The 15,319-nt window shown below is 56.0% G+C and overlaps 2 protein-coding genes across 2 annotated transcripts; one reads left to right on the forward strand and one right to left on the reverse strand.

Annotated features, from left to right (window-relative positions):
* The first annotated feature begins 1,208 nt into the window (after positions 1-1,208).
* CAV3 (caveolin 3) lies at positions 1,209-6,503 on the forward strand. Its single transcript, XM_029996390.2, has 2 exons — positions 1,209-1,412; positions 4,432-6,503. Exons 1-2 carry the CDS (start codon positions 1,299-1,301, stop codon positions 4,771-4,773), a joined length of 456 nt encoding a protein of 151 aa, XP_029852250.1. The 5' UTR covers positions 1,209-1,298; the 3' UTR covers positions 4,774-6,503.
* Positions 6,504-7,077: 574 nt separating this feature from the next.
* On the reverse strand, positions 7,078-14,841 carry OXTR (oxytocin receptor). Its single transcript, XM_029996348.1, has 2 exons — positions 13,824-14,841; positions 7,078-8,950 (listed from the first exon to the last, which is right to left on the reverse strand). Exons 1-2 carry the CDS (start codon positions 14,752-14,754, stop codon positions 8,703-8,705), a joined length of 1,179 nt encoding a protein of 392 aa, XP_029852208.1. The 5' UTR covers positions 14,755-14,841; the 3' UTR covers positions 7,078-8,702.
* Positions 14,842-15,319: the final 478 nt, after the last annotated feature.

The following is a 15,319-nucleotide window of genomic DNA, read 5'->3' on the forward strand; positions in this document are numbered from 1 at the left end:
GGCCCTCGCCGTCACAAGTTCTCAGGGAAAAATGAGTATGCCTGAGAGACCTGTGACACCTCAGCCAAATGAAAGAACCCAATCCCATTTTTGCACTGTATTATATCAACTCAAAGGGCTGGAACAAAGCCATTGCAGCGCTGAAGGCTCCCGGCACCAAGCCACATGGGTCTGATAAAGACAGCACTGCACAGACACTGATTTTTTGGAAGGCAGCAGCCTTATGCAGTTAAAATACCTCCCCCCTGCTGTGCCAGCCGAGCACAGTAGCTCTGAAGCAGCCTCTGCCATGCTCAGCAGTTGTGCAGACACCTCCGGGGCACTGATCCCTCCTCCTTAACAGCCATACATCCTTCCCTCTCTACCCCTTCTCACTCTTGCTGTGTTCTATCAGCACAAAAGGTGTGCAGACAGGCTGCCTGCACTGCCTGCGTGAAGGAAAGGAAAAGCACGCACCCACAGCACCACCAGACTTGATTTAAACAAATCTTCAGTTTGCAAAAACCAAGAGAGCACTGGAGACATTGATGAGGATTATCAAAATACAGCACAAGTTAAATAAACCTTCGTTAATACGCTAAATGTCACTGTGCCCAGTGTTCACGGAGGAGATAGCAGGACCATTAGAGATCTGTGGGTTGGTCTGTTGATTTCCTCAAGCTTCTCCGTATGAAAAAGCTGGAATTGAAGGAATCCAAGCTGATACTGTGAGCCGCCTTCTAGGCTCCCGGAGGGATCCCAAGGCTCGCTGGCTGTCGCAGGACAATGAGGCTTCTCTGGGTGACATTTATAGACACAATTCCTGTCTCCCCTGAGCCACTTCATTTACAGATTTGCAAACAGCAGTCTGCCTCATCAACAACTATTTCTCTCAGGCTTTTGAGGACTTTTGCCCCAGTTTTGGCATCGTTTCTCCCACGCTGCCTCTCCATGTGAGAGGAAACTCCCACCCTCACAGCTGGGCTGGGGGGCTGCACACCCACCCCCCTGTGCCACCCTTGCCCCAGCTCGAGGGCTACCAGCCACCCACAGATGTGTGTGTGCCCCCCCCCGAGGTGACAGCGCAGGGGGCTGTCCCCAGCAAAGCCCCTTTAAGGGACACTTTAGAGCGGCTGCAGGAAGCACGACATTAATTTTAGCCTGGAGCACTGCCAGGGGCGCAGGGCTGCAGGGCAGCTGCAGTGGGCAGCGGGGGGGGCCAGTGCCTCCACACCCTGCCCTCCCCCAGGTCCTCCTCCAGCAGAGCCCCAATTCCCTGCCCTGTGACCGTCCGGAGCCAAGCCGGCGGCAGAGCAGCCATGGCAGAGGAACAGACCGAGCTGGAGGAGAGGATCATCATCAAGGACCAGCTCACCAAGGAGATTGACCTGGTGAACAGAGACCCAAAGCGAATAAACGAGGACGTTGTAAAGGTAGGACTTGCTCAGCACTGTGTTTTGGAAGCATCGCTGCCTCCTTAATGCAATCACTATATTGGTATTGTCATTCTGTATTTGGCTTGACCTCCGCCAGGGCTGTAAGTCCCTGGGATACGTGCCTCCAGAGGTGGCATTACCTGGGGCTGCAGGGACGTAACCCGCTACAAGCCACAACCCTGCTGCCAGGAGCACCCAGGAGCTGGCTGGGGGGCTGCGTGGTGTGCATGGCTCCAATTCATGCAATACTTCCCATTCCTGGAACGCACTCTCCAACTTCATGGCTGTACCTTGAAAATTTATGGAGCTGCCCTCCTTTGTACCAGTAAGTGGGGGAGCCAAAAATAAAACAGGGTCAGCCCTTACCACTGATTTGAAAGGAACCTTGAAAGAAGACTGCTAGTCTTCAAGACCTGACAATCAGAGCACCAGAGCATTTAGATATGTGTTGTCCTGTTTGGAAGAAGATTGTTTCTCCCACATGGCAGCAGGAAGGTGCAGCAAGCCGCCTCTGTCTATTTTTGATCAAGAGGAGTGCTCAGCCTGGCTGAGCAGGGAAACATTTTCCCCAATGCTGACCACTGAAGCGTGGTTGCTCCAAGCTTTGTTAGCATTATACCAAAGATAATTTTGGCCCAAAGGAGAACAGGAGGAGATAGAAGGGTTTTGTTAAAACTGTATTTGGGAGATCAAAGCAGATGACATGCCAGAAGGGGCAGCACGCACTGAGCCTGCTCTCAAAGGCTTTGTAACAGGCCGTGACCTCGATCACACTGGTGAAATGCAAGCCTGCATTTGTGCATTAAAACACTACTACAGCTAAAATCGTGGCACGGTCAAATTAAGCCCCCCCAGATGAGCTGTGACAGCGACAGCTGTAGACGGGCACCCCTCCGGCACAGCGAGACGTGCCTGTGACAGCTGCCAGGCACCTCGGTATCTCCAGCGCATTCCAACAGCACGTCCCACATCCATGCCGCACCGTGCCAGTGCATCTCAACAGCCTTGGCCCGGGGCTCCGAAAGGCGCAGGGCTGCGGCAGCACCATCCTGCTGCCAGCGCGGCGAGGACCGGGGCAGCCGTCAGCCCGCTCACCCGCAGAGCCAGGCAGCACTCTGGGGCACGCCTGCGTGCTCCCCAGCTTGGAGATGTCACCAGCCACTACTGGAGGGTAATGCCAGCACCTTCCAGGCCATCCCTAACCCCTCATGCCAGCCCCATTCCCTCCTTTTCCCACTGGGAGATCCCTAAAAGCCTATAAGAGGATTTTCAAGCTCACCCACTGAGATGGCCACACTGCTGCTTCATCAGCTTTGGAAGTTCTCAAAGCGTTTGCTCTAGCTACCTAGCATTCCTCCCACCTTAAAAATAGCACAGCCGATAAGGCTGGGGAGGGAGGGCAGAGCCAGCCCCAGGACAGGGAGCACAACTCACCCCGTTGCCGCTTGACAGTGTCCCAAACAGAAAGCCAAAGCCTCCCCACTCTCCGGTGGGCAGCAGCACACTCAAAACCACCCTGGGCATTAAAGCACATAATGCTCTTAAAAGCACAGCAGGGAGAGAGGCATCCACCAGAGGGAAGCAGGGAAACAGAGTGCTTTGCAGGTTGAAGGGTTTCCGTGGCCATAGATAAACCCATCCCGAGAATTGTGGTGCAACAGCCAGAATTTGAGACCATATTACAGTTACAGCGGTGGCACTGGCCACAGAAGCTCTGCAGAGCTTTAAAAGCCTCCTCCCCGGCAAAGCAATAGAGCAACAGAGCGGTACCTGCATTTGCTGGTCCCTGAACACTTTGGGGCAGTGCCCAGGCTCAGCTCAGGATTCAGCCTCTGCCTCCAGCACTCCTCCAGACCCACTCCTGGTGCACTGTTAGCAAAAGAAGCAGCAAGGCAGAGACTCTTCTCTTATAGCCTGCCACTCCCTTCATTAATTGATCCCCTGATGAGCTCGTCAGGCAGTCAGGCAGCTGTGCAGTGACCTGCTGCTCCATCCCCAGCCCACCTGGGCAGCAGGGCTTTCCCAGGAGCTGCTGACAGGCGCTCCGGGACCAGCTAACCTGGCTGCTGATTCCTAATCCACGGCAATATTTCTCCCAGTACCTCCTATCCGCTCCAGGAAATTAAAGATGATGCAGAATGATTTTATGATCAAAGTGCTTCCAAAACCAGAATGGATATTGCAATTTAACATAAATGTACAAACAGACACATTAGCTTCCCAAGAAAAGGCCATGCTATTTTTCAAGACAAGTAGCTTGGCTCACGTATCCCCTAGAAATGAGTTACACCTCAATGAGATCTGTATGCGTAGTTCAGAGGCTTTTAAGCGTATTTGTCATTCAGAGACACTCACAATGCCTGCACATAACAGCACTATCCCTGTAAGGGCATGGCTGAGCCGATCTCTCTCCCTCTTCAGACAGAACGCAGACAGCCAGAATTGAGCACCTCGCCTCTGCATATATAAATAAATAAATCATAAATCGAGAGGGCGGTTGGATTTTTATTAGCACAAACCACCTTCTTGCCAAGCAGGCAGCCCGTGTCCCTGAATGCTAAAAAAGTGTAGGAATGGGCTCTGGCGAACTCTGGAGTAAACACTCCCATGCACAGCTCCTGCTCCGAGGGCTCGTGCCTGGCCCCAGCACCTGGAAGCATCCACAGCTCGGGGTTTGGGACCAGGGGACGTGTCCTGGAGCAGCCAAGCCTGGGGTCTCGTGCCGTGGGTTAAGCCTGCGCACCGCGCTGCCCATGGGCTGAGGCCAGGCTGTGCCGGGAGCCCCGCGCCATCTCCCGCTCCGACCTCTGCCAGGGCAGGGGCTCTCCTGCTGCATGGGGGCTTGTCCTTGCTCGGGGGGGGTGCAGGGGAGCCGTCCTCCCCAGCACGGCCCTTGCTCTCCCCAGACCCCTCCATTCGGGCTCTCCTCTCAGGTTGCAGCAGATCCTCATCCTTGCCCTGGAGCCCATGTTAATCCCCGCCAAGCCCCCCTTACCTCTGTCTTCTCTCCTCCCAGGTGGACTTTGAGGATGTGATAGCTGAGCCTGTGGGAACATACAGCTTTGACGGTGTCTGGAAAACCAGCTACACCACCTTCACCGTCAGCAAGTACTGGTGCTACCGGCTGCTCTCTGCCATCCTGGGCATCCCGCTGGCAGTCATCTGGGGCTTCCTCTTTGCCCTCATCTCCTTCTGCCACATCTGGGCAGTGGTGCCCTGCATCAAGAGCTACCTGATAGAGATCCAGTGCGTCAGCCGAATCTACTCCCTCTGCATCCACACCTTCTGCGACCCGCTCTTCGAGGCACTCTCCAAGATCTGCAGCAACATCAGAGTCGCTCTCCGCAAGGAGATCTAGGTCCCTACGGCCACCCCAACCAGCCCTCGCACAACCACCCCTCTGCGCAGGTTTCCCTGGCTCCTGCAGCGTGCCCTGCCCTCGGGCACACGGACACCCGCCCCAGAGACCTGCGCGGTGCGGCAGGGCTCTGCAGCAGTGCTGGCTGCCGGGGATGCTCCCTGCAGATGGAGGCACGCCGGGCTGCCCCTTCCTCCATCCCAAAGCCAGCAGCTTTAGGAGAAGAGAAGCCCATCGAGGCTCAGCGAGCAGCCCAGGCAGAGCCCTCTGCCCTCCAAGGACCCCCAGCATCATGCCCTGCTCCTGCGGGAGGGACTGCAGCATCTCCTGAACCACAGCCCTGGGCCACGACCTGCAGCTGCAGAGTGAGAAGCGAGGGCGCAGAGATGCTGCTGGACAACAGACCAAACCCTGCCTGCTTCTCCATCCCTTCGGTCTAGCATGACACTGAGAGAAATACTCGCATATGAATTATTATTTGCTGCAAATAATTGTTGTTGTGGAAGCTTCTGTATTAAATCACGCTGCACAAAAGTTTTATGGATAGAATAGTGAAAACAAACTTTTTTTTCATATCCGTTTGCATTTCAGCAAAGCTTTGAAATCCAGATCAATTAGTGCATGAAACGTTGTGCCTGCCTTCTGGGAGTATGTGCTGAGCCTGGGCCACAGGCAGCTGCAAACCCATTTGTGGCAGTTTGACACTCACTACTCAATTATGGGGCATCGTTATGCTTTGTGGTCAGGATTCAACAGGCAGTACGGCATAGGCGGGCGGCTGTCCTGCGCATCGCCCGCGAGCGCGCTGGGGCTGCAGAGAGGGCAGCCGGGCAGCACCATGGGGAGCAACGAGAACAAACGGCTTTTGGTAACGTCACTTGAGAAATGATAAGCTTGGCTCTCAGTCAAGCTTTGGCTTGTTTCTCAGGGAGAATATTTACTACGTGCTTGCTTCTTTGATGCTGAGTAAGCTCTAGCCTACAGCAATGCATTTATCTTACACGGCGAGGGCTGTCCCTCTGCTCCGTGCCCTGCCCTGCTTTAGCTGCTGTCCTGGCGCTGGGACGGAGCGACCGAGGCTGCGGGGGGGCAGGACCACGCCGACCCCTCGGGAGGAGACCCGCATCCGACGTGCTGCCTTGCACCCTTCCCTCCAGCCGGTCCCCTCCCAAAGCATCCCGCGGGGCTCGCCCAGATGTGCGGGGGGGAGCGGAGGAGGGAGCGTCCTCAGGACACTGCCCGCTCCCAGCCGCTCCGGCTCCAGTGAAAACACAGGGACCGGGGGAAAAAAAGTCCAATTCGGAGCTATTTCCTCCCCTGTGTTGTCAATTGATTTGTTTAGTCCATCTTCCATGAAGCCGTACTTTAACTTTGAGGCACTTAAATGCTTTTTTGGCTCTGGCCTTAAGTGCTTTGCTGAATCAGGGCCCAGGAGGTCTCGTTGTTCAGAGGTTATTCTCAATTGTATTCATGTGCTTTTTTCCCTCGGCTTCCAACAAAGACTTGGAGCCGAAATCTCTTCTAGTGCCATGCCAAGGACAAGAAAGAGCCAGATTTTCTATTGGTGTTCTTCCAATGGCTTGGGATTGTGGACTCCCATTATTCCATAGCAATACAGCACCCATGCTCTAGCAACTCCCAGCCTCGAGATGGATGAAGCGATACAAAAAAAAAAAAAGATATTTAGGTATTTGTAGGGGAAAAAAGTCTCCAAAAACACTTTATCATGAGCATTTTTTAAAGCTTTTTGTGGGAATAAAAATAATTAAAAACAATACTGGGATTATACTCTCTTTAATCTTTTTTGTTCTAGTAGTTCACAGCCTGAACCCAAAAAACCTCCAAAATTCTAATCTCCCCAACGCAGTGTTCTATGGGCTCCCCGCACGTGGAACACACACCGCTCACGTGTCAGCACCTCTATTTTTCTTTTGACCCTTATGAAAAGGTTTTCAGCAGCACGTTCAATATCCTTCCACTGCGACAAACCTGGAGCTTCTCTCCCCATCCCCATTTCGCCGCAGCCCGGGGACAGCACGGGAGCTCAGCCACGGGCTGCAGCATCACTCGGCTGGAGAACGCAGTATCCCACGAGTGGGGGCACGGCCCCGCCTGCCTGACCCTGAAACCACAGCCAGTAATTGCAACCAGGGCTCGCAAGGCAATGCCCGGCCTCTCCCAAAGCTTCCTCCTTGCTCTGTGCATCACTCCTGGTAACATCTATCGCCACATTGCCTTTCCTTCCCGGCAGACAGAGAATGCTCCAGGCCCCTGGGTTCACGATAAAATGGGACGCCCCCCCCCCTCCTTGTTTTGTGCAGGAATTAAATACTGTCAAGGAGAAAGAAGGTGAACATGGGAGGAAAATGCTATATGCTTTCCTAAGAATATAAACCAGCCTGGTAAAATATGCTGAGACTGAATGTGCTGGGTCGTATTCAGCAAATGTGCTGAGAGCTCACTTGAAGTTACTACAAAAATGTCAAAGGAATGCCAGGATATGAAAGGTGAAAATGTACCTGTTGATGACAGTGACAAAATAAAGTACACCTTTAAATGCATTTTTCATATTCATTCCCAAAATGTAAGGCCAAATTGTATTACCCTTTGCATGCAGGCCTTGCTTCTGCACATCCCCCCCAGCTGCAGATCTGGGAGGCAGTGTGAGCAAAGGCAGGAGCATAGCTTCATGCTATGCAATAAAGTGGTGTGCAGATCTGAAGTGCTTGGTGCAGTACTCGATAGACAAAAGCATCGTTACGCTGAGCGCACTTGGGTCTTGTGTTCAAAGCGTTGTTTCCCATCGGTTTCCTTCCTTTTCTTAGTCTAGTGTTCCTTCTGCACTTCCCCTCCCACTTTCCATCACAACACAGTGAGAAAACTTTATTTACAGATATTTCTTAACAATTAAAAATCCATGCCATAAGCATGAACTTGTGCGTTACAGAGCAAGAAAATTGCATTGGTGTAAAAGACTAAATGCGATCTGCGGTAAACCCAAAGCAAAAGCTTGGCCTCAGGGGACTCAACAGGAGTTTCTCTGTTAAACCCCACGGAGTCCAGCTGTAATCCCACACACCTGCCTTCAGAGAAGCTTTTGAGCACATTCGGCAAACGTGTTATTGCACAGATCCCCTGGCCCTGCCGCCGTGTCCGCTCCCCTGGCTCCTGCTGACCCGTGTGCCCAGCCTCACACAGCACACGGAGCACAGCTTGGGGGGGTAGGGACACCCGGCCATTAGTGTTGCCCCCCAGGACGCCTGTCCCCAGACCTGTCCCCGCTGTCCCCCCCCCAGCCCGTGGCGGCAGGACTGCCCTGCTCTGTGCCGGCGGTGCCGCCGGCAGGCCCGGGCTGGGGGAAGCAGGACTGGCACCGAGCAGGGATGCAGGGATGCAGGGATGCAGAGATGGGGCTGCCTCTGCCCCACAGCGCTTCAAGCAAAGCAATCGCGCCCGTGTTGAGAACGCAGTGCCCGCGGCTCTGCCCCAGCCAGGCGCTGGCATCCCATGGGATTCCGGCGGTGGGGCCGGGTGCCCGACGCCCGGGTGCCCGGGGTGGCACTTATCACCCCGCGCTGCAGCCCCTTGCATCCGACGGGGACGTAGCACACCTGCCCCAGCAGCGCGGGATCGTTCGGGGCAAAACCTGTCCCTCCCGGTGGTGTCTAAAAGCCACCGATGTCAGTGGTTTGGGGGCTCAGAAGCAGGTCCCTGGTGCCCAGTCCCAGGCAGCACTGAAACTTGGAACACAGAAGTCCTCCCCCAACTCCTGCCTCAGTTAAATAACAACCGCTGTACATGCTTACACGCGCACAGACTTATATACACCTATTTATATAGAAACGCCCTTGCTTGTCCAAATCCCAGCTTTTCACAGGGAAGCGCTGGAGGCAGCACAGCAGCGGCGCAATGTCCTGGCCAGCGATGCCTCAAATCATGGACGGCTGCGTGAAGCTCCTCTGGCTCGTGTTCTTGCAGCTGAGGACGTGGGAGGAGGAGTTGCTCTTCTTGCTGACGCTCAGGTCGCACGCCGGCCGTGACTTCAGGTAGCGCGTGGAGCAGCAGAGGAAGCGCCGCACCAGGTCGTGGAAGAGGTGCCCCGTGTACAGCATGTAGATCCAGGGGTTGCAGCAGCTGTTGAGGCTGGCCAGGAGCATGGCGATGATGAAGGGGGAGGCTGCAAGGCAGAAAGCACGGCAGCGTCAGGGCACGAGAACCACCGCCCTGGGGAGGTGGGCACCGGGCACACGCCATGGTGGGCTCTGCCGAGAGCCCCGAGCTCTGCCGGCACCGCAACACCTCCTCCCACGCCAGGGGTGGGCTGCCCTGCCTGCAGGAACACCACGGTCAGTATATCAGTAAAGAAGAGCTGGCAAAGAAAAAGGGGGGAAGTGAGTCTGGGTTTAAGCAACTTGGGTTTAGGGTTTTTTTTCCCCCAGAAGAGCTGCATTTCCCCCATCCAGCTCCTGCGCTGCTGCCTGCTCGGCGTTACCCTAGAAATGCCTCGCCAAGAGGCAGAGCTGCCCCCAGCATCCTCTGCACAATTTGCCTTTATCGTGCCCAAAGCGGGGAGGAGGGAGCGTGGCCTCCTGGAGTTGCCATGGCAAAAAGCAGGACTGGGAACAAAAAGATCTGGGTGGCTCATTTTTCCCCACCAGCGGCCAATTTGGGGCAGACTACCGGCTTTCATCCACTCGGGCTGTGGGAAGCATCCCCTGCTCCTGGGCTGTCCCAACCACCAAAACCCAGCCAACAGGACAGTGCTCGCCAGCCCAGCCCCATCCAAGCCTCTTTGCCCGGCGCTCTCCCAGCCCTGGGGGGTGGTGGCATTTTTCTTTCCCCCTGAATTAATTTTTCACATACGACGCTCTGCCAGGGGAACCGACAGCCATTCCCATTTCAGTAATGGAGCCTGGGAGCCTGGCAATGGCTGCTGGCCGCAAGCGTGACGTTGGGGACGGGAGGCGATGCCGGCAGCATGGTGCCAGGACGTCAGGTCTCTGGGTGCTGCTCTCCTTCCCCAGAGCACAAAGGACCAGACCATCCCACCTGAGAGGTCAGACCGGTGCCTTCTGGTGAGAAGGGTACGGTGGGACTCGCACCCACCACGGCAGCCGGGACAAGGAGGGGCAGCCCCGGCCCCCCGTGGAGCAGCACCCCCATGAAGCGGCTGCAGGCAGGGGACAGAGTTTTTATTCTGCTCCCCGTGCTTTGAGCCCATCTTCTCATCTCCTCATGCTCTCAGGGGACGCACTAGCACTAAGGATGCATAAGTGGGTTTGGCTGTTCCTGGTCCCTTTCTGCCTCTGCAAAAATCCACTCGCAGTTTTTTAAACTAGAAAAGAAGTGTGAATAATGAATACTAGTTTCCAAATTCACCTTTAGCCAACTCATGCATAATTCCTACTCTAGTGATGTCTGGTCCAACAGCTTTTAATTTCAACCATACGCTAAAAGAAATCCATGGGGAATGGCTTACAAATCCTAGGCGCAAGACCTGAAATACATCATAGCGTTTCTATCCACTTAAAAAAAAATCCAGCCATGGCTGACTCAGCTCTTGCCTCTCTGCGGAAGACAAATTGAATTTCATGGAGCTTACTGCAGGGCAGGTCTTAAGTGTGGATCTCTCCCCTCCCCGGCACGACTGCAGGAGATCCCCAAGGGGGGCTGCAAAGAGCGAGCTCTGCCCCTCAGGGACGTTCCCTCTCCCCAGGCTCCGAACATCCCCCAGCAGCGGGGCTGGGGGTGTTGCGCTGCCAGGAGGGATCGGCAGAGGCAGGAGGCTGTGCCCGGGGAAGGGCTGCGGGACCTCTGCTGCAAATGCTGCTGCAGAAGTGAAATGAACCGAGGACCGTTCACTAATTCCCACGTACAGATAGATGCTATCGCTCACAGCCCACGTTTCAGGGCACCAGCTCCAGAGATTAAGGGACCAATGTAACAGAGTTACGCTGCTTCACAGCCTCACTATTATCTTCACAGGTGCTTTAAGCCAACTTCTACTCAAAGCTCACAATGCCACTTGTAACATATTATCTATAAGGTGTGCGCAGCAGAAACCTCATTCTAACCAATGGTCTGCGAAGGATGCCCAGTGCTTAAGCCAATACCTGAACCGTAACCTGTAGCTCCAACCTGCACTTACAGAGGCTGTAGGTTTGCACGGCCAGCAAGGGTGGGGATCACTGCTGCCTCTCCCAGGTATGCGATAGCAGGCTGATACCCCCAGCCCCTCCCCAGGCACGCAGCAGTCGGACGGGCTGCGAAGCGTTCAGCACTCACGTTTAGGCACTTCCACCTGCCCCACGGCAGCCGCGGGGAAGGGACGCCAAAGGGGCTGCCTGGCCCTGAAGTTCTGCGGAGCCGGGGCACGGGGCAGGGCGATAGCAGGGCTGGGGGAGAGGGGGAGTGGGGCCAGGCGGGCGGGCAGCAGCCTGGGACCCCCGCCCCAGCCGGCACTGCTCAGGGCAGGGGTGCAGCTTCTGCACTTCACTTGCCTGGCTTTATTGAAGTTGTTTTTATGAAGCGAGGAAGACCCGTGTAGAAAGCTACTGAAGTGGATCAGTAACAGCAGGGTGAGACCTCTCTGATTATCACTTTGCTAACTAGGAAAGGAGGGCTTCTTCAGCTTGTTGTCTTTACAGCCTTATCTTTCACCCCTGACACATGTCAAACTGCAGCAGACTTTGCACCCTGTGAAGGTGAAAGCACAACTGTGGCACGCCGGGCCAGGCGCCGGATGGGAACAGTACAGAGTTTTACCGGCGGCAGACCAAGCGCTGTGCATCCCTCTGCTAACGCCCGAGATCTGCACCTCACCACGCTGCGGGATGCAATGCACAGGCAGAAAACTGCAGGGTGCCTGCTCAGCATTAATTAGGATTCAATAAGGTGTGAACAGACTTTCCCTTGCCAGGGACACTCTTTATGATATCCTATGTGGAGAAAACTAAACCTTTTCTACGTAGGCAACCCTCCCTCACACAGCCTTTGTGATCTGCTCGTCAGCCCATCCGTGTTGTAGCCGTGACGGGGCCCGCCTCCTTCTCTGATGTTATGCCCATGCAGACTGCAAAGCCTGCAAGATGAGAAACAGTCAAATTCCCTTTCTGCTGCAGGGTACACCTCTGCCAGGCACCCTGCGATGCTGCCCGGCCACGGCAGCCCAAGCCTCGGTGCAACGGAAAAGAGATCCGGGACACAAGGCAACACCATCAGGAACGCAGCAGGCAAAGTCCGTTTCTTCTGCAGAGAGGTCTGACCCTGCCGTCCCTCTCGTGCCTGTGGGCAGCCAGCGAGGAGGAGGGTGGGCTTGGGAGGAAGGGCTGGGGTCCACAATAACCCACCTGAGGCTTTTCCTCCCTGCGCCATGAAAGTCTCCAGCAAGTGCTCTGGCAAAACTCCCACCCTTTACTGCAGACACGGGCCCCTGAGCAACAGAAATGTAAAGGAAAAGGAAGTTTGCTAGAACTCAGTGTGGCTGGAGCTTCCCACCCTACCTAAAAGCAAAGCAGAAAGCATCGCAAGGCCAATTGCACAGGGTGAGCAAGGGAAACTTTCCCAGAGCAGCAGGCAGGGTGCGATCTGTGAACACCCTGGCCGTCCCCCTGCTCCTCGCCGCAGGAATCAGCAGAGCGGCAGAGGTTTGTTTGTCGATGAGTCAGGTGGAAGCCCTCGAGATTGCAGGTCTGAAATACAGCAAAAGGGAGAGACGCTGCTTCATCCCAGGGCATATCTAAAACCCAGAAGTTTCAACCAGTCTAAATCAGGTGGAAAACCAAGAGATGGCTGCCTGGAGCACCTAGGGAGGTTTAAAAAGCTGTGTTTCACTTCTTCACCTGAAATAAAAGGAGCACAGAGAAGCAATAAAGGCAAGTTAGGAGAGCTGGAGCCAGGCCATTAGCTTCGGTCTACGGGACAACAGATGTGCACAGGCTGCAGGAGACATCAGGTTTTCCACAGAGCAATGTATAGCTGGAATAGGGTTAAAGAAGAGTGCATGGTGTAAGCGAGCCATGCCTTCCGCTGTGAAGCTCTTGCCACGGCAGGGCTGCTGGGGGAGCCGGGAGGGGGTCACAGCTCCTCATCAGTCTTTGACATCAGACTCAGCATTTCTGTTGAGTTGGGTCAGGCTATCCAAGGAAGAGTTGTCCCTGGAAGCACCTTTTTGCCCTTTCTCCCGCCTCACAAACTTGTGCAGAGTTTGTCTTTTAAGCTTTCCCAGCCGGTTCTCCCTGCCAGTGCAGAGGGACCATCGGCCACCTCCGCCCAGGGACAGCACAGACTTGCACAGCTACAAGTGTGTGAGACCAAGGAGGGTAATACATTTTACTCTGTCTGCAACCGTAGTGATGACAGGAGCAGCCAGCGCCAAGTATAAAAAATGGCAAATCAGTGACACCACATCCTTTAGGAAAAGCCTTTGCTCATAAATCAGTGGCTTTCTGCAGGAACCGTGCTCCAGAGACGAAATAACAGCAGCACAGTCCCAGGGTGGATGGAGACGGGAGAAGAGGAGAAGGCAAAGAGGGCAAAAGAGTAGAAAGCAAAGAAGTCAGTGAGGACAAAACAATACAGCAAAAAAGAAGAAGTCGGGCGCTAACGCTGCGCAGTTCTCTGCAACCAGTGCGGGGCTGAACTGCCACGCAGCCCCTGGCATGCCCCAGCACCCAGGGTGGGCAATCGAACCACCGGGGACCCCCGAACAGCCCTGGGAGGGCTGAGCTCGCACACCCGGGGACAGTGAAAGCCTCCTGAGCCACCATCCGCACAGCCCGACCCCTGAGTTGCAGCAGCCCTGGATTTGCTGGGGGCTAAGCTAGTTCTTGCCTGCACCAGGAAAGCTCGGGCACAGCCACTGCTGCCTGTCAGGTGGTTTTTGACATGTTTGGGATTTTTCCTGTCTCCCTCCCAGCCCCCTGAGACCCAGCTCGGAGCAGAGTTTCTGGCTGTCGCTCGCAGCCCCCGAGTCTGCTGTTGGTGTCCCTGTGGCCGCTGAGCTAAGCAGTCCATGCAAACGTGGGGCTATGCGAGGGGAGAGGACATACCTTCCTGCGGAGCATTGGTGTCCCACACAGACCACATCTGCACAAAGAAAAAGGGAGTCCAGCACACTATGAAAGCTAACACTATGATGAAGGTCATTTTGACTGTCCGGATCTTGGCTTTGGAGATGAGCCTGGTGCTGCTGACCCTGGCAAAGGCCGTCCCGCTGCGGGAGCTGGAGCTCAGACCCACGTTGGGCCCGTGAGCCGTCTTAAGCTTCACGTTCTGCCAGATTTTGAAGCTGATTAAGCCATAGCAAATGCTCAGCATCAACACGGGGATGATGTAGACCATGAGGGTTATCCAGGTGACATAGGCTTTAGGTCCCCAGGGCTGGATGAAATCTGCCCAACAGTCGTAAACCCCATTCCCTACATCCCTCAGAGAAAATATGTGGATCTGAGGGATGCTGACCAGCAGGCACAGCAGCCAGGTGAGGAGGACAGAGACCCGGTCCGCTCTCCTGTGCAGAGACCTCAGCGGCTGACAGATGGCCAAGCACCGGTCCAGGGACATCAGCAAGAGCATGTAGGTGGAAGCAAACATCCCCACCACCTGCAAGTACTTGATTAGCCGGCAGAGGAAATCCGGCCCGTAAAACCTGAAGGTGATATCCCAGATGAGCTGGGGCAGCACCTGGAAGATGGCCACGACCAGGTCAGCGATGCTCAAGTGCTTCATGAAGAAATACATGCGGGAGTGCTTCTGCCGGGTGGTGTGGATGGAAAGCAGCACGCACAGGTTGCCGGTCAGGGCGAGGAAGAGGATGAGGCAGAGGACCGTCACCTCCACCTTGGCCATCTCCTCGTTCCTCTTCAGGGGGTCCGTGGTGCTGTTCCTCCCGGAGGTCTGGTTCTCCAGGCGGAGGCTGCCGTTCCCCAGCGAGCCGTTGAGCGTCCATGCGCCGCTCCCCGCAAAGTACAACTTCTCCATGGCCGGCTCCGTCCCGCATAAAGCCTGCCGGCACAGAGGGTGGGTGCCAGGTCCTCTGCCAACGCGTCCCCGTTTGAGGCAGCCGTGTGTGTGTGTCCCGCCCCGCCACGGCTGTCCTCTCCCGGCGCTCGCCTCCCCGGGCTGTGCTGCTCCCTCTCTGCCTTCCTCCGAGGAGGAGCCCGGCCGTCCCCGTCCCCCTCCCCGGGGCTGGAGGGGCTCTCCGCCGGCTCCACCCCGGCCCCTCCCCGGGCACCCGACGTGGCCGCAGGCTCCTGCCCCCGGACAAAACCAGGGCGCGGGAGGGGGGTCGGGGGAAAGGGCCGGCCGGGAGCCGCGGGGGGCCCCGGCCCAGCCCTCCCAGAGCCGCTCTACCCCCCCGACCCGGACCCCGCTCCGGCATCTTCTCCCCGTGCCCTTCCCAGCTGGGGAGAGCGGCCAGCTCACACACACACACCCCCCACCCCCCCCCCCCGCGCCGGCATCCCTGCCGCCCCGCTCCCACCCGCGACGGGGTCCCGCTCCTACCTCCGCCCCTCCCGGGCCAGACCCCGTTCTCCCCCCGCCC

This window comes from Aquila chrysaetos, chromosome 20 (genome assembly GCF_900496995.4).
Source record: "Aquila chrysaetos chrysaetos chromosome 20, bAquChr1.4, whole genome shotgun sequence".
Classification (NCBI taxonomy): Eukaryota; Metazoa; Chordata; class Aves; order Accipitriformes; family Accipitridae; genus Aquila; species Aquila chrysaetos.